The 24,230-nt window shown below is 36.5% G+C and overlaps 1 protein-coding gene across 12 annotated transcripts in view; it reads left to right on the forward strand.

Annotated features, from left to right (window-relative positions):
• The window catches only part of arl15a (ARF like GTPase 15a), a 161,754-nt gene that overhangs the window by 26,501 nt on the left and 111,023 nt on the right, over positions 1 to 24,230 (forward strand). For 8 of the 12 annotated variants that reach the window (XR_015490441.1, XR_015490444.1, XR_015490445.1 and 5 more), the window contains 2 exon segments: positions 15,192 to 15,336; positions 17,940 to 17,999. Coding sequence is in view for 7 of the 12 variants with exons in the window: in XM_087252601.1 (XP_087108727.1) it covers positions 15,192 to 15,336; positions 17,940 to 17,999 (205 nt within the window). In the remaining 5 variants the exon portion in view is untranslated. 12 annotated transcript variants of the gene reach the window in all.

Consider the following 24,230-nt stretch of genomic DNA (forward strand, 5'->3'; position numbering starts at 1 on the left):
CGATCCCTGAACAATGAATGAGCATGCTCTTGTGTTGCAGAGGTTAAAATATTAGGTCTGAATCTGTCAGGATTTTCATTTGCTCTTAAGCTTTTGTAAATGACTTAACAGAAGTGGATGTGCCATGTGAGGTCGCAGTGTTACGGAAAGGTTGTAGACTAACCTTTGGCCAAATGAAAGTTTGGCACTTTGTGCAGCAATAGCAACCTTTATTTACACTATAGATTTACACTGAAATCAAATCCCATTTCCTTTTGAAGCTAATTTGAAGATGGACATGGATATAAAGTTTTAATATTAGATTATATTTTGAGATGATATCTGCTTCTCCAAATGCGTTTTCAAGATAATATGTTCCTAGAGGCTTGAATATTTTCTTTCTTTTTTTTTCATTAAAATTCTGGGTCATCTAAGGAGATACTGGCTTGCTGAACAATAGCAGTACTTCAAATAGGCTGTCCCTGAACAACACTGAACATTACACAATACAGAACCTTTTTTCTATCAGGGTACACAAGAGTTCATTTAATAATGTTGATATTTTATAAAGCACCATTGAATGTTGGTCTGGTAAAATAAATTATTATATTAAGCTCTGGAGGTATTCTTTCAGAGCTGTTTAGCTAGTTATTTAAGAAAAACAAAATGTACTTGTAGGGTTAAATATTCTGCCATTTACTGTGAAACCAAGCAGTTTGAGAAACCTAACAATGGTTATGACATTACAAAGTGAGAGCATCACTGTTAACCTCAAAAAGAGATTATAGACAGGGCTTGAAATGAACTTTTTACTTGGTAGTACCGGTGCTCCCAACTTCAAATATTTAGGAGCACCAGAACAAATTAAGGAGCACCCACCAAAAATAAATGCGCACCATTGCAAATTGTATTTTAAGGGATTTATTGTATTTTAAAACAACATCAATTAGGACTAACAAAAAACAGAAAAAAACTATCTAACTAATGTTGTGATGACTTAATATTTGTGCAATAATTCCAAAATGTGTGTCTAATATTTATAGAATATTAATAATGATGAAAATGACAATAATACTAACAATAAATTACATTTCTCATCATCATGCTGCCTTGAATGTGCTTGAATGAAAGTTATCTGCTATAAAAAAAGTCTTACTTTATGAAAAATACATTTATGGTTTGCATCAAACAAAATTGAAGCATTGCAGTAAGGAATATTTATTTTGCACTATTGTTTTTATATGCATGTCATTTTTATTAGTAATATTTCTGCTACAAAACAAATAAAAAACTATAATAAATCGTTCAGTTCAATGCTGAAAGCTGCAAAGCAGTCATCAGTAACTAAATAGCAAAATAAAATACATCTCAAGAAAGAACGGACAAAAGAAAGTAAGAAAAGTCTCACTTCTATTACTCTGTGTCAAAGTTTTGGTTTCAGTTTGTGTCATTTTAAATGCTCAGTCTCGTTATGAGCTGATCTTCATTTTTCTGTGTTAGTGAAAAAGCAGGCGAGTCAGCTGATCCAATATATGAACAGCCAGATGACCACCGGCGCAATACCGCTCTTTGTTATAAGCTGCAGTTTCAGTGTAAAGTTAGTAAAGGCGAGCTTCTTTGGCGATGATATGTACAGTATTAGATTCTACATTTAAATGATATTTGTGCTGAACACGCAGTGAATGCATCGCATTGAGATTTGGGCACTTTCTCAGAAAACAATCTCGGCTGGCGGATCAACATCCACTACATGTCATGATCACTCTCATCTGCGCCTCAACTTTAGGTGGGGTTTGCAAGACTGTGCTTTTCACTCTTCAGCCGTTTGCATTTCCCGCGGTTATTAAAGCTCCCTCTCTGTCATCTAACAGCGGAATACCTTGAGTGATTGAAAGCTAATATGAACCAATACAGTGGCACGTTTTTAGAAAAAATCAAAACAGGTCGCCCTACACCTATTAAATGCAGTTGCTTAAATGCTCCCAAATATATTATGAGGTCGCATAGATTAATTTTTTGGGTTTATTTTAGCCATAATTGTAATCACGATTATTCAAAACGATTATCAGTTAAAGTCAAAATTATTCATCCTCCTGTGAATTAATTTTTATATATAAATATTTCCCAAATGATATTTAACAGAGGTTTTTTTTTTTTTTACAGTATTTCCTATATTGTTTTCTTCTAGAGAAAGGCTTATTTGTTTTATTTCAGCTAGAATAAAAGCAGGTTTGAATATTTTGAAACCTATTTTAATAGCTCAATATTATTAGCCCCTTTAAGCTATATATATATATTGATTGTCTGCAGAAGAAACTACTGTTATACAATGACTTGTCTATTTACCCTAATTAAGCCTTTGAATGTCACTTTAAGCTGAATACTAGTATCTTCAGTTATCAGTTATTAGAAATGAGTTAAGTCTGTTATGTTTAAACTGTGCTTTAAGCATCTTCACTGTATTTTTGATTTTATTATTGATTAATAATAAAAACAGTCGGCAGCAGCAAGAATACCGCACGCTGTCACTTTAAGAATAGTGCGGCTTTGATATGGTTTCTCTTTCTCGTGTCTTTTGATTCTCAACTTGTTAGTTTATTACACAAATGAGGGTTAATATGAATAATCTCTAAACACTGCGCTCTGACACAAATGTGCATGTATTTGACCATTAAAGCATTTGACCATTAAGATCGCGTTAGATGTATGTGTGCTCTGCTGTCTGAGGCTAAGCGCGACGCGCGCGCAGACACACACACACGTACTACCTGTCCGAGGCTAAGCACGGCGCGCACACACGCACAACAGAAAGTGCTCTTTTGTGCTTTTAAAAATATGAATGATGCGCATCCCGTGCTGCAAAAGTTACATTACAGCACATGCTTTTAGTCATTTTCACGTGGAACTGAGCTTTGCAGAGGCAAAGAGTTTTCACACGTGTACAACTGAAAGGGGGTCGGTATGTGATGGAATAATTGTTTATCTCGATTAATGGTTTTTCATAATCGTTAAAAGCCAAAATTGAAATCGGATTTTCGACTAATTGCACAGCCCTAGCTGTGACCTTTTGTAAAAGTGTAAAAGCAGTGTATATACTAGGCATGGGAAGATAACCATTTTCAAAGTATACTGTGGTTTGGAAAAGTCAAGGTTTTAAAACTGTCGAACTTTCTGTAGTATCATTCCTAAGCTATGTGTAAGATTCTTTATTTGATTACCCAGGTCCAGTGTGTAAGACATTCTGCACAGTAGACAAGAAGTTTAATTTGGCTGAGACTGTTTATCAATTGCGTGCAAATAGGGTGCTTTCTCACCTAGACGTTTGTTTCGGAACCTGTCTCGTTTGCCCAGTTAGCGTGGTTCGTTTGTCATATGTGAGTCCCTCAATCACGCTCGGATCCGCAATCTGTCTGAGATCATCTGAATGAGGTGGTCTCGGCTTGATTTTAATAAACTCTGAAGCGAATTGATTGTATTAAGAAACCAATATGATCCAACGAACTAACGAACCTGGCTATATCACAGTGTATTATGGTTGTGTAATAGCCATATATATGGCTATATGAAGAGAGAAATATGAGTCGGGCGGGATGTCATTCCTACCAGCTAATGTGTGTTTCATGTCGAATACGAAAGTGAAAGCATGCTGTATATTGTTAGGAAAATTGACAGGAATTACTATCTGATAATGTTCACTTATTTTAATCCTATAATATTTTGTATTAGACATATTGTTTTGTTAATTTCTGCACTGACATCTTGAAAGAAAGATCAATATTGATCTGCTTCATGATCTGACTGCAGTTTTGGTTGATCTGTTGTTTCTCTCTATAATTCAAGCCTATAAAGCATAATTCTAGACGCAGTTTCATTTTTAATAGAGTAATTTATTCAATAGATAGATTTTTACAAAACTTGACAACTGAAATGAGGCTATGTATGAGAAAGTCTTACCTCTCTTGTTTGAATTTGGTGACGATGTCTGTGGGTGCTAAAATTAAAGTGCAAATTTTTGCTTATTTATTTTGCTTTTATATATATATATATATATATATATATATATATATATATATATATATATATATATATATATATATATATATATCATTTTTTGGATAAAAGCGTCTGCTAAATGACTAAATGTAAATGTAAATGTAAAAATCTGAACCACTGGCACGATTGGGATTGTACTAGTTTCTTGAAGAAGACAATTCTTAACATGAAAATAGGTTTGTCTAAATGGAAATAAAGCCACAAACTGTTTGGTTTAGTGACTGAAATTGTAGTTATTGCAGTCTAAATGCTTATATATGTTACTGGTATGCATTTTGACATTAGTATTTACCATTAGTGTAACTATGCATCTATTTTATGAAGAAATCAAAGCAACCATATCCTGGCAGACATATTTTAAATTGTATAGGGTTTTGAGTGGATTCATTCATGCCATCCTAATTCTCCTGTGCATCTAATGTAAAAAATAAAGCTAATTTATTTGTTTATGCAGTGCCCATCACTTTTGTGTCAGAGGAGCCTAGAGATGCTTATCATGGAACAGTTGATGGAAATGCATTTATGGAGAGAATTTTCCCACACTCGCCAGGGCCATAGATTTGTTTTTTAAATAAAAATTTAAGCACATCTTAGATTAATGGATGCTATTTTAAAATGCCTGATTATTGATGTAATCAAGAATCATGAACAGCAAGAACCCTCCTCCATTTTCCTGTTTTTTGGGGTACCCTCAACCCCCTTGGCCCTCACACATTAGTTGCAGCACATTGAAAAGGGGGCCCTCTGGCTTTGATCCTCTATATCAGTGCAGAAAACATCTTTTTGCTTACTTTGTGTGGTGGAAACCAAAGTTTTGCCGCCTTATGCTAATATGTCTGAGCTAATCACCCTTCCCAATTACAAAATTTATAAACCCAAATGCCCAGCCCCCTCTGTTCTACTCCCATTGCTCTCATCTCTCCCCCTTTTTGGGAAGGTCCCAACTGGGCATGAATGTGGCCTTGAGTTGTGAGGAACATGAAAACACTCAAGTGAACCGCCTACTTCCTCATAATGTTTGTTTCTGCTTTTGTCATGAATTTTATGCAATTCTATGTATGTATTTGTATTTTAAATCAGCATTCTGTCTTGTACTTACACCCACATGTGTGCATTTTACTTACCAAATAGATTTTGTGCCAAGTTTGCAGTAAAGTTTGTGATCTTAATTTACACAAAAACCTAGTGATGCATTTGTATTTAATGGTGCATGTGCGTGTACACTAGTAGAACGAGTGGCATATGTGTTTTGTCTGCCATGAAAGCAATGGAGAGCATGATTAATAATTATGCTTTGGTTTTGCAAATAAAAAAAGACCAAGAAAACACCAAGATAAGTTTATCATCAAAGCTGCCACATTGTTCTTGACAATCTATTATCTATGTATAAAAGAGTTAGATCAAATCAATAAAGGCAGAGGCTACTTTAGACTTGCAAAAGAAGGCTGTAATTCTTCTGAAGAGCAATACATCTGTCTCGTCAGGAAGTTGTTGTGGGGTTAGGTGCCACACCTCCTTGATAAAATCGTACATTTTTGTCCGACTGAACTCGTATGAATTCGTACGAATTAGCCACTGAACTGACAAAACATAAAATAAAATACTTACCTATCCTCATGAGATCAGGAAAATGTTATTTTGGTGCATATTCACATAAAGCAGTCGGTTTTATAATGAAAATAATCTAAAGTTTTTGGGAAGATTGAATTTATTTCTGCAAATACAATTTCATCTTCCATTATTCATATTCATACTGAACGAGACAATGAGTTTCAAATGTTTTTAAAGGTTTTATTTTTTTAAACAACAATTTTTTTCAATAATTTAAACTGTGCAGAAGCTATCGTTATGATGTGATGTTGCAGCTATTTTCATTTTACAGCTATTTGCACATAGACCATATTAGATTGTGTACGTTTTAATAGTTCAGAAATAAAATCAGAAACAGGACATTTTGAAGAAAATACTGTTTGTTTTTTATTATTATTTCTTTTAACAAATTAGTGGTGGATATTTTAAGCAATACGTATGCTAAAGAACATTAAAATTGCAATCAAAAGCCAAAAGATTAATTCACTGCGGGTTTCATTGAGATTTTTCCTTATTTCTTTTTTATGGTTTATGGTTTGCTTGTTTTTTAAGCTTAAAAGTTCCACTCTTACACTTTGCATACGTACTTTTTCGCTTATTTTATTTACGCAAATGTTTTGCAAAAGAACTAAAGATTTACAATTGAGTGCTGCAGTTGTGCCACCAAAACCCAGAAGACTTGTTCACCGCTGATTTCCTTGAAATTTATCTTTTTTTAAATGAGATTTTTACATTTATGGGTTACGATTTGTGTTTTTTTAAGCTTGAAAGTTCCAGTTTCCCACTTTGCATGTGTACTGCTTGTTTTATTTCATGGATCTTTAAAAAATGATCCTGAATGAAAGTTGTAAAGGTTGGCATGACATGAAAGTGAGTACGTAATTACAGACTTACCTACTTTTACCTTATTTCACATCAGAGTTTATATCATGGTACTTTTCAGTTGATCTGTGCGTTAAGGTGATCAGATGATCAAGCCATGAAAACAGCCCCTTTTGGAAATGAACCCCAGACTGTGGTATTGGTAGGTGAGCTGGGGAATGTGCTCATCACAATTACAAGAATTCACTTTGATCATTGTGTGAACTGTGCCGCTTGCCACTTATTGCTATATCCAGATGGCCCTGGTGGGGGGACAAAAAGTTCCCCTTGCCATAGGATCTCTCAATAGGCCGTCTAGACCAGCCTGAGCCCAGACAGATACAGCCTCCCATCAAATTAGCGTTTGTCAGATTTATGGTAATGGTCCGCAACAGCCTTCCCGTCGGTGACATTAAGATTTACAGCTGCGCATCCCCCCCAATCCTTTCTGGGGGTTTGTCACCTCCCCACACATTGGCCTTATGCAGACATAGGGGGCTACAGCCTAGAGAAATGGCCCAGTAAAAGAGCTTTCTGGTGAAGCCGAGCCACCCAAGGTAGGTCAGAACAATGGCTGCACAGGGTTTGATAATCCCCTCTGATGAGGCTGAAGTGTTTGTGGTGCATGTAGAGCACAGCTAGGGGGGCCTGTCGTGGGCCGTGACAGTATAGACTACCGCTCCATTGTCTGGGTGTTTCTCCTGTTTTGGATAAAGGGCCACGAGGGCTATGTTGAGGGCTTGAAGGGGATCTGAAGACTCCCATGTATGTAGGTTACTAGGGTTCTTTCATGTGGCAGCCACAAGTAACCTGATATCAGCAAGAGGATCACCTACTGAGAAATATTTTGCCCGTCCTCGGTCCAAATGTTTTCCACGGCTGTTTTTAACCTCTGTCAGAAGGCTGGTCTTAGGAAAAGACTTGAGGCTACTTGTGTGTTGTTTATTGTAGAAATAGTTCTCAAACATCAAGCTCCGTTGTCATTATGAATTCTGCTGTCTATTTGTTTTGCTATTATTTTTTTCTTTATTATTTGATGGGTCGATTATGCAACGTATGCTAATTTACAGTATTACGTTCTTTCTCTTCAAATATGCGTGTTTAGGAACATTCGTTCTTGCATCTAAACAACCTGTAGTGTAATAAAATAAAGAATATTGAGTGATTTGAGATTTTGAGCTGAAAACTGTTATAGGATTCTTGCAAATACAAGGAGTCTTTTTTTTATAGAATAAAGAAAATTTATTTGGATTCTAGACTTGCAGTTACGTAGTTTCTCAAAGCAGTGCTTTTGTGTGTGATGAAAACCGCACATTTATACTTTGCCCCTTATTTAAGAAAATGAAAAACATTGCACATCTTATGCCTTAATGTCAGGGAGGTAAACAATCAATACATGTCATTTATGAAATGAAATTCAGTCAGATTGTTGTGAATACCAGCACAGCTTATCAAAGCGAAGTACATGCAATGGTAGCTAGGGGGAGGTGGAGCCCTACATAGATACTTATGTAAAGCAGTTCCTGAAATGTAGTGTTCTTAGTGTGGCACAGGTTGAGAGTATGAGAATATGGTATCACTTTACAATAAGGTTCCAATAATTTATATATATATATATATATATATATATATATATATATATATATATATATATATATATATATATACCAAAAATTAACAATACATTTAATATAGTGCTTATTTATTTATCATTATTCACAATAATTCCTGAAAATAGGGTGCTTCATTGTTAACTCATTTGCTAGCTCAGTGCAATGACTTAACAAACACAACTTTAAATTTTACTAATGCATTAACTAATGCAAAAATGTATAATAACCTCAATTAATTAATGCTGTAGAACTATTGTTCATTCTAAGTTTTTATTAGTAAATTCATGAACTAATGGAAACCTATTGTATAGTTTGACCAAAAACACACTACAAAGTACTACATCAACAAATTGTCTCTTGGTGCTGTCTTTTAAGAGAGATGATTGTACCTTAAAATATGAACATTAATATCTTAGAGTAGAGGTTTGTACCCTTGAGGCTGCTAAAGATGTCAAGCACTCTGCAAGGCTAAATAATGTGTAGAGCTGTCCCAGCGACAAGCTGTTGTACTCTTAAAGGTATCCATTTTTTTGTGAGAATGCAAATGTTTCATCATATTAGCATATTATGAAACTTAAAACTGATCACTGGGAGCACAGACAGACAGAGATTATATAAATGCTTTAAAAAGATGGATAAAAAGATAAAAATTTTTGTTTTGACTTTCTGTAGTTGAGTTTCAAACTTCTTCTGAAATATGCTGTTTTCATACTTTTGTTATTATTATTATTATTTACATTTTTACTTGAGTAATTTGTTAGTTTGCACAGGGAGCGTAAAACTCTTTGAATTGCAAAAGTAGTTTCCTTTCAGATCTACCCAGCAAATACTTTAGTAACCAGCCTTTGGTTGGTATGGTGACAGCAAGGTATGGTGTGGACACAACAGTCTCGCTGGCATTTGTTTTTTTCGCCTCCCTCCATATGTGGCAAGCCACTATATTGGCACACTCTTGTGCTCCACCACGGTCTATATAACCACTTCCCCCCGGCCCCATGCTTGCCAACCCTCTGTAAGCCACAAACATCAACATCAAGAGAAAAAAAGATGAATGAAGGTAACCCCCCCATCACCCCAGACGGCCACGGACTCTCACTATGAGCTGGAGTGCAGTCAGAGCTGTGTTATGACTGGTGTGTGTTACACTGCTGCTCCATCTGGACATCCATATAAAGCGCTGTCAATTCAAAGGTCACCTCTGAGCTCTGCAGACAAGTGTTGCTACTGGGTGTCTGGGCAGGGAAGGGTCGCCGACTGGGATGATAGTGAGGTCTGTTTGGGAATGCCAGGCTCAGACTGGTCTGCCTAGGTCTGTGTCTGCGTCTGGTGTCGCTCCCGGCTGCCCTTCCCCCACTCGCAAGCTCATTGGCCCTTACTGTAGTCTGTTTTGGACACAATAAAAACAAACCTGACTGACCCCAAAATGCCCTGGAAAAGCATCAACATTGTAATTACTGCAGTAAAGGCTACTGACACTGGAATAACTGCAGATTATATGTGGATTTTAAAATGGTGCACTGTTAAAAAACTGCCAGGACTCAAAAAACACATGCTTCATACCTATGTTTGATGACTTTTAGGTATCCCTGTAAAACTGACTCCCCATACAGAGTTATATTACATTTGTTTGTGATAAAGATTTAAATAAGGGACAATCTGCTAATTAAAAAAAGTAAATTAAAAAAATCGTGTGTGTGTATATATATATATATATATATAGATATATATATATATATATACAGTTGAAGTCAAAATAGTTAGCCCCTCTTTGAATTTTTTTTCTTTTTTGAAACCAAACCATTCAGCTCTGTCTGTCCTCATTACAAGCAAATACAAGTGGAAGTCAGTGACAATTCTTCCGGCATTTCTCAACCTCCTAATCTTCCCTATTTCCCTCCTTCTCCTCTTCTATTTCTCTCCTTCTTCCATGTAGTAACACTATGGATGGGGGTCTTAGCTTGGAACTTGAGCTTGAGCCTCAATTGAGGAAAGCAATCCAAGTTTGCTTGTCTTTGACTCTCATGGCTTATGGTAAATGGAAGATGGTCTGCACTTATTGTACTGAAATATGATAATAAATGAATTAGTCACTAGCAAGAAATAAAGTCAAAAACATTCTTTTAATTTGATGGGAATACAAGCGTTCACACTCTTACATCCCAAAACATTCAGTTGCAGATCTTAATACGTTTGGAAGGTTAGGCTGTTGATGGTATATTTATATTTTTTTAGGTGACTTGATGCTACTTTGACTTACTTATTGACTTATTTTCCCTAACTAAACAACTCTTTTAAATGTTATTGTTCATACAGCTAAGTGAAATACTATATACTGAAGTGAGTGTGGACCTGTGCTAAATTTACTGCAATATTTTCCACTCTGCAGTGCTATTTATATCAGATGTTGTTCATTATAGACTTGTTTTGGCTTGACCTGAAGCAGTTTGGCCCTTTGCAGTGATCAATAACTGCTAAGCGTTTTATCTTTGTTGGCTATTGCTGGCACAATTTTCTGCTAATAATTTTCCGATGTGCCATTAAGTCTAGAGCAGGTTATTTCCACACCCTAAACTAAAAGTAAGATGGAATACGCTGATCAGGCAAAGAGGGGCTCACTTCAGCGTGCCATCTATCGAATGCAGAGAGATGATCTATGTGTTCACTTCCAGAGACACACCCTCCGATTAGTGAAAGATGAACCTGATGCATGTGGCTTTGGAAAAGAGATGCTGGCTCGGGTTTGTGCTGAATTCAGTACATCTACACAGATGACATCTTGGTGGCACTAGTTGCCGACATCCTCATCAGCTCACAATTATAGCAAATAGGGACATTGTGTGGTCTACATTTGTGCTGTAGGCCAAATTGTGGATTATGGATTAAATTGTGGAAAATTATGGATGCATTAATATAAAGTCGTCTGAAATCAATAAGAGGAGGTTTATTATTGTCTATTTGTTGCTGATAGAACTGCGAAAAGCCTGATATTTTAATGTTTAATTGTTTTGTTCAAATGTATCAAATTATATCAAATATAAATCAAATCTCATATACTTCCACTTTGCTGCATTAGCTATTACATCACTATTTCTCATTATAATAATGACAGTCACAATTATTGTTATTGACTCCCAATGTAGTGGCTACGCGATGGCGCAGTAGGTAGTGCTGTCGCCTCACAGCAAGAAGGTCACTGGTTCGAGCCTTGGCTGGGTCAATTGGTGTTTCTTTGTGGAGTTTGCATGTTCTCTCCGTGTTTGCGTGGGTTTCTTTTGCGTGCTTCAGTTTTCCCCACAGTCCAAAGACATGCGGTACAGGTAAATTGGGTAGGCAAAATTGTTCGTAGAATATGAGTGTGAATGAGTGTGTATGGATGTTTCCCAGAGATAGGTTGCAGCTGGAAGGACATCCTCTGCGTAAAACATGTGCTGGATAAGTTGGCGGTTCTTTCCACTGTGGCGACCCTGGATTAAAAGGCACTAATCTGAAAAGAAAATGAATGATTGAATGACACCCAATGTAAAAATCTATGGAATGTTCTTCAAAAATTAAAAAAATTAAATAAAATGAAAAGATGATAAAACGAGGGGTGGAGAAATTCAGAGATCCTTGGAGGCCAATTAGTGTCATTGTCAAAGCCATGTTTGATTGTGATGCCTAAAGGTGCATGAGAGGAAAACAGGATGGCATCACTGCCTGATTCCCCAACGGCAGACGTCTGCTCTGTCTCTACACTCTCAGAGGGCAAACGAGTGAAATGTGAGCCCTGTCTGTCTGAGTGGTGCTTCCCTTGCTCTTGCCCCCTCATTTATTGGCTCTAAAATTACAAAGCTGTCATTTAAAATAGAGCAGACAAGTGAGCAGCGGCTGGCCATCGCATGTCCGGGGACAGACAGACCCTCATACCCCCCCACTCCCCAACTAACAGTATCTCTATACAGTTTGTGTCTGTAAGGATTAAGCCTTTGGCCAATAACCCTGGCGAGCGATCACTGTTGTCACTGCCGTTCAGTGCGCTCCTCAGGGGCAGAGTGCTGAGCATGTTACTTTTCTCATGAGGGAAGTCAGACGACTGTTTTGCTTTATTGCCTGGAGCAGACAGGGTTCCCCTTCACTCAGCCGAGGGGTCCATTCAGCAGAAGTTGGCAGACAGGGTGTTATTTTTGCAGTGGCGTATTGTTCTGCATTGTTTCTATAAGAGCTGAAGATGAATTCTTGCGCTGAATTCTTGCGCTGTTGTATCTTTGTATTGGTGCCAGGACCTGGACCTCAGCCAGGGCTTTTAATTACATCAACTTTTTGATGTCTTGACATCTTCTTTAAATAGAAAGCTGGGAGGGATACGAGGGCCTGAGAGATTTTATTATTATTGTTATTATTATTATGTACCTTTTATCAAAACATTTAATCGGAATATGCGCAGCTGCCATAACAGGGTCGTTGTCAGTCTGTAATATTTATATCTACAAACATTTACATAAAAAGCCATTCATCAGCTTTTACAACTGCCCCGACATCGGTGAGGTAACGTCTCGAGGCTCCCGAACAATTAAGACAAGTCCAATGTGATGAGAGCCAAAAGAATCAATCAAGAGTTAGCATTTCTCGACATATAGAAACCCTTTTTGGCAGGAGCATCTTTACTTCAACCTGCCTTACTGGCACGAGAAAATCCTGACCAAACAGTTGTTTGAAATGCGATTTCTCGGACACCTGGGAAATCCTTTATTTCGCTCTGCCGCGACAGCATGAGGCACTGAAGTGTGTGGCCTAGTGCTCCTGTGTGCCGCGGGGTCAAAGCTTCAGGACGTGCCTTCAGCAACTGATGTAAATTTATCATCCCATCTGAGCACTGTAAGTGAAGGTGGGGTGAATAGGGTAAATTCATCAGCCTCTTACAGAACCAGATGTCCAGGTTGCTGTGTGACAAAGCAGAAGCATGTGCGGCCCACAGACTACGTAGGACGGCCTCTCTGTGGCAGTTCCTGTGAAGGAGGGCCTGTGAAAGCCATTTAGGCTGGAAGAACACCAGAGCAAATGACACATTTGTTTGCCTGCAAGTCCCTATTAGGATTCAGGAAGAATTACGTAATGCATGAGTGAGCTGTAATGATAGAAGACAGGGATCTGTGGCAGAATTGACATGTTTTGGACAATGACACTCTTGTATATTTTCAGATACATCTTTAAATATATTTTGGACTATTCTTAAAATGCCTCCTATAGAATTATGTGCGTTTATTAGAATATAATTTAGCAATATTTAGATGTTCTCATCATATTTAGAGAGATTAATATTTTCTTTCAATTCAGTTTTAGTAGAAACTAAATGCATTGCGACCTTAAATGTGTCACAAGCTTTAAAATATATAGAAATAATAATAAACTTTATATAATTATTTATATATTATTTAGTCCAGGTGGCCTCTTGCATTAAAAATAACTTTGCGTGAATTTTCATTCCTTTCATTTTTCATTCTTATTTGTCGGTATAAAAAGAAGTTGTTCTTTATAAAAAGACTACGACGGGTATTTTTCCACATGGAATAAAAATATTTATAGGTGAAGGGCAGAATCAAGTCCTGCCTGGTCCAGACTAGTTCTGTCCTGCTAATAAAAGATATCTCTTTTTAGTTCTGTATACTGATCTCTCCGCACTGGCTTTAACCGTCCCATTCACGGTTCACACTGCATTTGCCTGCTAATGTCTCCCAGCAGGCCTCCAGTCAAAAACAGTGATTCATAAAGTGACAGGTCTGTCTGCTGCCATGAGGACACAAGCTCTCAGAATCCTGCCCCTCTCGCTCTCTTTTCCACACCCTCCCCACTAAACAGACTCAGGCTGCGTTAGACTGTCTGGTAACAGTCTATTTTACATGTTAGGACAAGCAAATTCAACAATAAACCCTGTCCTAATATCAAGCGATAGTAAAGGAGGTCTCAGCCACATTAAATGCAGGAGTGTCAGTTAATCATCTATTGTGTTTGCATGCACAGTTTTACACTCACAAAACTGCAAGGTCATGTAAATACTAAAACAGTGTTCATTCATCAGGTATAAATGGTTAAGCAAAAAACTCAATTGCCTGTCTGTGATTGTTTTATCCTAAATTTATTCTATATGTAAATACATTAACTGCCTTTTTAGTGACTTTTTTGGTGTACATGGCTGTTTTTGTAGGAAAAAAAATGGTAATCCTATTTAAAATACTACATATAATAGGCATAGGCCGGTATAAGATTCTGACAGTATGATAAACTTGGATAAAAATATCATGATATCACGGTATTGTGCTCACTGCTCTCTACGCTTTTTTTCTCTTTAAACACAATATATTTTATTTTTCCAAAGATCTAAAATATTTTGGAGCAGTAAACATGTCAGGCTGAATAATGAAAATTAATCATAGGCTTCTGCTATCTTCATTTGTTTCAAAAACACTGATTTCTTTACAATTTAAAACAACATCTTTGGAGATCTTTTCTGCTGAAGATACTGTTGTCCTTAAAAACTAAAATAAAATGTAAATAAAATTTTTTTTGAGTGTGGTGTGATGTCATAACTAGAGATCATTTAAAAAAAAATGTGTTATCATACAAAGAGCATGAAAATGTTTTCATATGGCGCGAGAGAAAAACAATATTATTTGCACATGAAATAATATTGAGCATTATGAATTGGCAGAAATAAATGACCATTCAAAACAATTCCTCATAAAAAAATGTAACATTTCCTAGTCAGTTTTAGTGTCTTCGAGACACAACAGTTGAAGGAACGCATGTAATTGCGGTCACTGAGAAAGCAACAGCTGTGTGGTGAATTTCATGTCTCATTTTGTCAATGAAGTCATCTCATTGTGAGTTTAGGAGGTCTTTTCCAGATGTGTTACTTTCACATCACCGCATTAGTACATCAGCAGACGTCTTTCTCTGGTACTTCATTAGCATTTGTCAGCTCTTGTTCCTTAGTTTATTTTCAGACTGTCTTCTTGGGCAAACATATGCCTTAATTGTTCATCTTTAGCCTTATCAGCAAGCTAGCGAGACGTGCACCACTCATAGTCACTAACTCTGTTTGTCTTCTTGTGTTATTAGTGTCTCCAGAAGTTATGCTGTAAGGCCCCCCCTCCACCGAGACCTGAGTACGACGTGGTGTGCATTGGACTGAGCGGTGCCGGAAAGACAAGTCTGCTCTCTCGTTTGTGCAATGAGATCAGTGATGGCACGGTACCAACCACAGGTAGTATAACACCTCTCTGCAGCTTTTTACTGCAGCATGTTTGAAACCTACAAGACATGCTTTTCAATGAGTTTCAAATCACATTTTCATCTCACAAAAGAGTTTTACAGGTAACACAAAGCTCAGCGCCTGTTCTTCAACAAATATGACAAATCATTCCGACAAATCGACTTAGCACACTAGTTTTGCAGTGTGTTTGGTTAAGCCTCCACATTTGTACGGAGTACATATCTCATCTCTGGCACTGCTCTTTTCCAGTGCTCTGGAAGGTCTGCAAAATCTGTTCATTGTCACCATGTGCTCTTCACCCTTTCTGAGCTCGAAAAGCTGTTTAACGTTATCGCTGCAGGTTCCCTGAGAGCCTCCCTTTGAACACTACACTACTTTACCAAAAAAAAGAGCACACTTGTTGAGGAGCTCTTTCTATGACCATGTGTCTGTTTTTAAGAACATCTTGGCTTTGTGGCACAGACCTTATTTCTTGTAAAATGTGTGTTGATTTTAGTAGAGGTCTTGCCGACTGGCACCTCTGAAGGTGGACGACTTCACTTCCGTTTTTACCAATGACAAAGAAAATATTGTTTTTTTCCGCAAGAGAAGACACAATTGTGTCAGGCTTTCTTCACCACGTCTCAACAATTGGAGTGTGATGTATACAGCATGCTAGACGATAAACAAACCCTGAATGTGTGTATAATGATGATCGCTCTTTGTCTTTGGAGTGAACACCTGTCTTGAACTGTCTAGTGAAGCAGTAATTACAACAGAGAAGTATTATTTGGCAGTGCTTGTGGAAATATGCTTAGATTAAGTTGTCAGAGTTGCTAGTCAGCACCATCAGACCAAAACGGAGTTTATAGCCTGTTCATAGGATATTTATTCTCACCAGCTGGACATTTGATGAAACCTACCTTCTAAACCTTAGCTTTAAAAAATGTGCTCTTCAGAGGATCACTCTCACATTTTCACTTGTGATAATCAGTACCAAATGCCTGTTCCCCTTCACTCTGCATGCAATTGTGGGAAAATACCAGAACGGATGTCATGTCAATTTTTTGTTTTATGTCAGTCAGAGGCATCTTTCTCAGCATTATTGTTGTACTTTAAAAGGATAGTTCACCCAAAAATTTAAATGAGCTTTTAATTAGTCACCCAACATGTTCAGTGATTTTTGTGTGTGTGTGTGTGTGTGTGTGTGTGTGTGTGTGTGTGTGTGTGTGTGTATGTGTATATATATATATATATATATATATATATATATATATATATATATATATATATATATATATATATATATATTTATTTATTTATTTTTTGGTCTGAAATGGGTTGTTGGGGATTCATATAAAATAATGGCTAAGAAAATATTAAGGCAAAATAATATTAATACTTGTGGCTCCTGATGATGCTTTGATGTCTGTCCAAGCAAGTTTTCTTTCATATAATGATCAATGTTTGGGCACAGACTGATACATAAGACTCCTTTGCCTAAAGATCAGGAGGACACGTGTTTCATCAAAATAGTACTTGTTCCTATCCTAGATGCTGCAGTCTATATAAGAAACATAGGATTATGTATATATTCGCAATCTTAATCACAAAGATTCACTTTTAACAACATATGATATACATCATTATGCAACATGAAGTTTGTGCTCCAGATTATCGAGAAGGCATTCAGAACCGTTTACCGTTGCAGTGGATCACAGATAATAATATTGTAAATAATATTGCTTGCACAGGCTTTGCTATTATTTATTATAGTTATTTTGACAGCAGCCCATGCTCCTCACAGAGATCAGATCTTACCATCATCTAGTTTGTCTGGAAAAGACATGAAGAAACAGAAAGACTGATAACAAAGTTGATGTAGGTTTGGTGTGTTTGGTGTAAGTTAATTGACAAATAAAATCTGTTTATGGCATTATTTAAAAAAAGTCAACCTCATTTAACAGCATTTTCACGTAAAACGTTATATTGTACTTTAGCTTTTCAGTCTCAGTCTTCCTGTTTCTTCATGTCTTTCCAGACAGACCAGATGATAGCAAATGCAGAGAACTGGCTGCAGTCAGAGTCCTGTGCATAATGAAACCCCACACTGGATTATTACAATTAACAGCAAAAATAATATTTGGAAATGTAAACTGATATTTCCTACAGACACGGTGTCAAAAGATAAAATATAATGGATTTAAAATATTCTTTGTTGGTGAAAAGAGCTGTGGCTTAGACTGTAGGACAGATTTTTTTTACTCTTAAATTGCCAAAAGCCATTTATTTGCATTTAATGATTGCCTGGGGGCCACGGTTTCTGCTAAAAATTCATTTAAATCTTCTACTGAAAAAAGTAGTGTCCTACATCTTAGATGGCCTGAGGTTGGGCAAAGTTGTGTAGCAAAAGTCACTCATTTTTAAGTAAGTGGCTTGCAAAAAATATTATTTGAATCATGTATACATTTAAATATAGCCTGTAAACCGAATTCTAGCCTATGTACTGTAGATAAATGCAAAGCTGTGTTTTTATCATATTTATCCAATTCAGTATATCTGTCTTTAACCACATTGTCTTTGAAACTTTAACATGAGCATGTTTTCTTTCACAGGTTTCAGCATCAAAGCAGTGCCATTTGAAAATGCCATACTGAATGTGAAGGAACTTGGAGGTAATGAGAACAAATAGACTATATTAATCACCATGTCTTCTCCTAGCAGTGGAGAGTAGACTGTTGCCATGCTAATCCAGTGGTCTCTGAGACAGATCTCTCAGTTTAGCCACCTGAACTCTAAGAAGGGGCGCTTACCTCAGTGTCTCCTACTTCCCAGTAAAACCACAGCTGCACTGAGGGTTTAAAGCATAAGACAGTCAGTCAAGTTTAGTAGGCATTTGCTAAGCAAATAAATATTGTGTCACATTTGGCACAAGGACTTGAAAACAGGGAAACAAGAAGCTGATGTCTGCGATAGACAGTTTTGCACATATAAGTTTCTCTTTGGCATTCATGAACAAATATGGTTTGGTCAGCAGTTGGCATGTTTTCTGTTGTCAAACTGCAAAATACCAATTTTCTTGATCTGTTTTTTCTGTGTTTTTTGTTTTATATTTTTAACGTTTTAAAAAGTAATCACCTAACATGTAATATGAACATCTCCAAATATTTAATGCAGTTTTGCTAGAATGTCCTGCTAACCTGAGTATTCATTCAAGTTTAAAAATGTTTAATCAAAGATGGTTTAGAAGACATTTTTTTATTATTTTTTTTCTTTGTGCATAATAAGTTTTCTGTCTATATTGCATTGCTGTCTCTGCATCTGTTAGTCTTTATTTTAAGAAATAATAAAATAGTAAGACAACATCTGTAACAAGATGTAACGCTTGTTTCCTTTCAGTCAGTCACTACAAGTTATGTTGCACAACATTTGGGGATTGGTATGACATAACATGTAGCGAACGACTGAAGGGGAACGTCTCAGCATTGAATGAAGCCACAAATGGGAAAACAGAGATATTATGTCATGAAATTAGAAAATCCCCTAATTTCTTATGACATTTCTCATAGTGACTGACCAAAAGGGAAGGTGGGTTAGGTTTGTTTTACTCTCTCCACCACATTAGAAGTGTAAGACACGACGGACAATTTTTTTGTAACTTTGTAATTTTACATTGTCTGTAGTATACAGACTTTTACCCTGTCTCCTTCAACTTTTCTATTTTGCATATATAACTAATCTGACCGGATGTTCATTTAAGCTGGCTACATACAAGGCCACAGGTATAATGTTGGAAGATGCTTGTTGTTGTAGAACTGTTGAGCAGAAAGAGGTCTGTGGAGAGAGAAATAAATCAGAGCCCGACTCTGTTTATGAGAATGTTAGGGGAGCCGCTCTTTGAAGTGATTTATGTGCTTTGTGGGACGCGGGGGACATTACAGGTGCACTCTGTATCATGACAAGTGGCCCGACCAACACAACAGAATCAAGAGCCCACTTAAAGAAAAACAACAGGGATAGAGAACACAGTAAACCAGAGGGAGGCCTGACTAAATCTGAAATGCATATGGAGGGCCGTGAAATGAAGCTTCTCCAGTAGGTGAGGTCAGAGCCCCTGGGGATGATTTTAATGGATTGTGGCCTCCAGTGTTCTTTAAGATGAGGCTGATGTATCACCTGGAGCAGGACACATCTGCTCTGACTGAAAGTTTGCAGAGTACCTGAAAGGGAATACAGCTGTAAAAGATATGTTGTGCTTGTGTTTTTATGCTGCCCCATGAACTGCCTTACTTTGGTCATTGACTACTATAACCTACCGGGATGTCTCCCTGGTCAAACTACATTATTCTTTGACTGTGCATCTAATTCAGTGGGTCTCAGCATTTTTGACATGAGGACCCAATAGGTTGCAGTTGGGATTTTGACAATGAGTAATTATATAAAGAACGAGTATTACTCCTTATGAATATTACTCTCCATGAAATGTGCAATGTAGCTGTTTGTTGATTCAATGCTTACTTTGACCTGCACTCTTTTTGACAACTCTTTTTGATGTGTTGTCATCATCATGCCAAGAAGCAGAATTTATTGTTTTTTTTTCTAGTACAACTTACTTTGTATCTGCGCTTTGTCATTTAGCCTTTGGAGGTCCTCAAATGCACATATTTTGTCAATAAGCATACATGTGATCAACAAATTCCAGCATTAGAAACTGGTATTTGGAGTATTAGAAATTAGAAACATGCTTGCAATGGAGGTTCATCAAATACTTTTAAGTATTTCATAATTACGGTGGCTCATTGGCCATTGTATATGTGTGTGAGAATGTGAGTGTGTATGGGTCTTTCCCAGTACTGGGTTGCAGCTGGAAGACTATCCGCTGTGTAAAACATATGCTGGATAAGTTGGCGGTTCGTTCCACTGTGTCGGCCCCTGATGAATAAAGAGACTAAGCTGAAAGAAAATGAATGAATGAATTTCATAATTGGATTTGGCTTTGGATTAATATGTTAAAATCAATATTAATAGCCTACAGTGTGTACAGTTGTAACACAAGTAGGAACATTTAAAATAACATAACAGAAATTCTATGCAGTAATATAGAACAATACTGAGCAACTAGTTGTTAATTACATATTTAATTACATATATTATAGGTATAAGCTGAGACTGATTTGTGTTGAAATATTGTAGTTTGCACCTTCTCACATTTACTCCATAAACTTCAGAAAATAAAGATACCTTATAATAAAGGTAACACTTCAGAAGCATACATATATACAACAAGAGGCTTCTGTTGATGGTGATTTGAATAAAGTTACTGAACATAAATATTTTGGTCACTGCAATATTAATAAGATTGTGGCTACAAAACATGCAAGATGCTAGAAGGTTTCAATTTTGCTGCAGTTTTTACAATATCAGTATTTAGTGTGCTCCATATAGGTGAGTGGGCTTGACAAACCACCTGTTGAACCTCTCTCTCCTTTGCATACTCAGAGAAAATATATAAAACTAACATTTTTATAGCATTTATATACTGATGCTCTCTGAAGATTTGTCCTCAACGGAAAGGTTGAGAACATCTGATTTAGGCTACGTTCACACTGCAACGCTTACTGCTCAAATATGATTTTTTTCTCAGATCTGATTTTTTTGCATGGCTGTTCACACTGCTTTTATAAATTTGGCCAATATCAGATTTGCAGTGTGAAACGATTATGGTCCTAAACTGACTCGCATGCGCAGAAGTACAGATACGGACACAATGTCTAATTGCACACGTCATACTGTATGAAGTAAGCATGTTGTCCAATCATGCTTATGTGATTATTGCCCTTTTCACAGAAACTGTAATGATTGTTCTGCTACAACTGTTTATTTCGGCATATAAAATCTAAAATAAGTTAAAGTTACTTGTGATTGAAAACATTGGTTATTTGTAATTTATGACAACAGCCGTCATTTTTTTTTGATCACCGGTGTAGTGAACTCATAAAGGGTAAATTAGCAGCCGCAGACAACTGTGAAGACGGAGATGTTTGTGAGTTATTTCATTTTACTTCGTTATAAACAGCAGACATGTACAGAAGGGGGGTTTGGGTGCTCGAGCACCTGCCTTTTTTTTACTCTGAGAAAGTTCTCCCTCCTTTGCACACGGGTCCCCTATCCGCAACACGCACAACGCTCTGCGCAATCAACCCGTGCCCTTATCGTTAACAAGAACCAGTTTTATCTCCAAAATCTTTTTCAAAATGAACAACCAACTTGTTTGAGGTAAAGTAATTACCTTGTGTGCCATTCTACTATGCTGCTGAGGAGTAGATGATGTTTGCAGCACAGAATGAGCATGTCGCTCAAAGATTATGTAAAAGTCACATGAAATCCGACATGACCGTTCACACTGCAGTTGCATTGCAAAACATCAGATCTGTGTCTGATTTAAGGCTACATATGAAAGTGGCACAGATCTGACCTGAAAAGATCAGATTCCAATTTTGTTTGGGCTGTTCACACTATCATTACCTGAGTCACGTGTGGGCAAAAAAATCTGATTCGGGCCACATTTGGCTGCAGTGTGATCATAGCCTTAGTTTATTCATAACAGTATATAAAGTTATTCATTCCTTAAAGTTTCAACTTTTGGTTAAGACCCAGTAATCTATATTTAATCACATAATGGTTGTTGATTTAAAAACCTTCCTATTGTAATTTTATTGCAAATATACAGTATAAGTGCAGAATTGTGAGGAGGAGGTGGGGGACATCTGTTGCTTTATTAGTCTATGTACCTTTGAAAGTCCTCAAATGTGCTTAGGCACATTTTGTAGAATAATAAATGTGACTTTTTTATCCTAAAAGATAGACAATAATCTCTGCCCTTCAAGATGCACTTTAAACACTTTAGCAACTCCAGTGACTAAGTGGCTGCTTTTGCAACTCAAGGGCTTTGATAAATGTCATCTGCTCGTCTAGACTGCGCTTGAATTTAAGCAGCAAGAGAAAAGAAAATTAATTCAACTCTATAAAAAAAACTGTAGGCATGCACAATATATTGGTACCATACATATTTCCTTTTGTGTGACATTAGGTATTTTATTTTATTCCTCTGTCTGTTAATATCAGACAACTCAGTATGTAAGCTTGTTTGCCTTACACTCTGTTTTAACAACAGTGAAAGGCTGTCTACACTACACTGTTAGACCTTACCAGGCTTTTTTACAGTTGAATACTGGCAACACTGTTGCCAGTTACTCACTGTAAAAGTTTGGTTACAGTAAGTAACTGGCAACAGTGTTGCCAGTTATTTACTGTAACTGAACCAATACAGTGAGTATCTGGCAACAGTGTTGCCAGTTATTTACTGTAACCGAATCATTACAGTGAGTAGCTGGCAACAGTGTTGCCAGTTAATTACTGTAATAGAGCAGTAGTGGTAACTAACTGGAAACTGTGCACAGTTAATTACTGTACTGTAGTGTTACAACTCACAGCATTATACTGCATACAAATTAATAGTATGTCAGTGTTACTAAAATTAATTAGTATTCTTAACCATTATTAAAAATAAAAGGCATAAAAATTCAGACAAATGTATTTTATTGTTTTGGCAGCAAACAAATATACAACAGAAAATGTATAACAAAATTAAGAAATCAGCAGATATAAATATCGTCTTACATATTACAGGTCTGCACAGTAAGGCTGCGGTCACAAAATTACACAAAATAATTAGAGATTGAAAAAGCAAGCGACTGGTCCATAGTTAAAATTTTTGAGCTAGCATTCCAGGTCTGCAGCATTCACATGCATATAAATGGAAGTCTACAGGGAAAAAAGTGCAGTGTGACCAGGAATTTAAGCTGTAACTCTAATTGAACACACCTGATAAAACTAATTGAGGCTTGTTAGAAATCTACAGGTAATGTTGAAGCAGGGTGTGAACTAAACTCTGCTGTGCTGCAGTTCTTCAGGAACTTGAAGTTTGACCCCATGGTATATAGCATACTTTTAAAGCAAATGCCAACATTTATCACAATCACATATCAAATAAAAAAAACACACGCACACACACACACACACACACACACACACACACACACACACACACACACACACACACACACACACAGAAAGTGCTGCAGTAAAATGTGTTTCTTTCTCCTCAATGCAGACCATGCAAAAAAAAAAAAACTAAACAGCAAAAAACACAAAATAATTATTATATTTTTTAAAGTTTTAAATAATTAAGAAATAAGCACATGAAAAGAACACACACACACACACACACACACACACACACACACACACACACACACATATATATATATTTATATATATATATATATATATATATATATATATATATATATATATATATATATATATATTACATGTTTGTCAAACACAGGCACATACTGTGTCAATTCTCAATAAAAAGTTTTAAAAAATGATAAAAAACTAAAACAAAGTCGGCAACACCGAAAATCCAAAGGATTCAATCTTTTATTGTTATAATTATTATCTACTTTAAAAATCTCATGACAACAAGCTTTTCTATTGTTTCTAATATAAATTCATAGGTGGAAACACTGCTCTGAAAAATACTTAGCAACAAACTCACAACCTGTGACCTGACAGTGGAGCTTTAGTGTGTGGATAGTTATTTGTATCATATTTTTTGTGATTCCCTGTGATGATTTCTGTGCACGTTACCTTACTGAGGTGATGGAATTTAATGGTTTTTATGTGCATAAACTGTTAGCATCTGTATATTATGGCAATATGCAATATCCAATAAATAAATATACTTAAAAGCGAGGAGAGGCTAACTAGCTAACAATGTAGCTTTCAAGTACACAATTCAAGATAACAACAATATAACTTAAAACACAGCCTTATTTTAG

This window comes from Danio rerio, chromosome 5, assembly GCF_052040795.2.
Source record: "Danio rerio strain M-AB ecotype USA chromosome 5, GRCz13ab, whole genome shotgun sequence".
NCBI classification, from domain to species: Eukaryota; Metazoa; Chordata; class Actinopteri; order Cypriniformes; family Danionidae; genus Danio; species Danio rerio.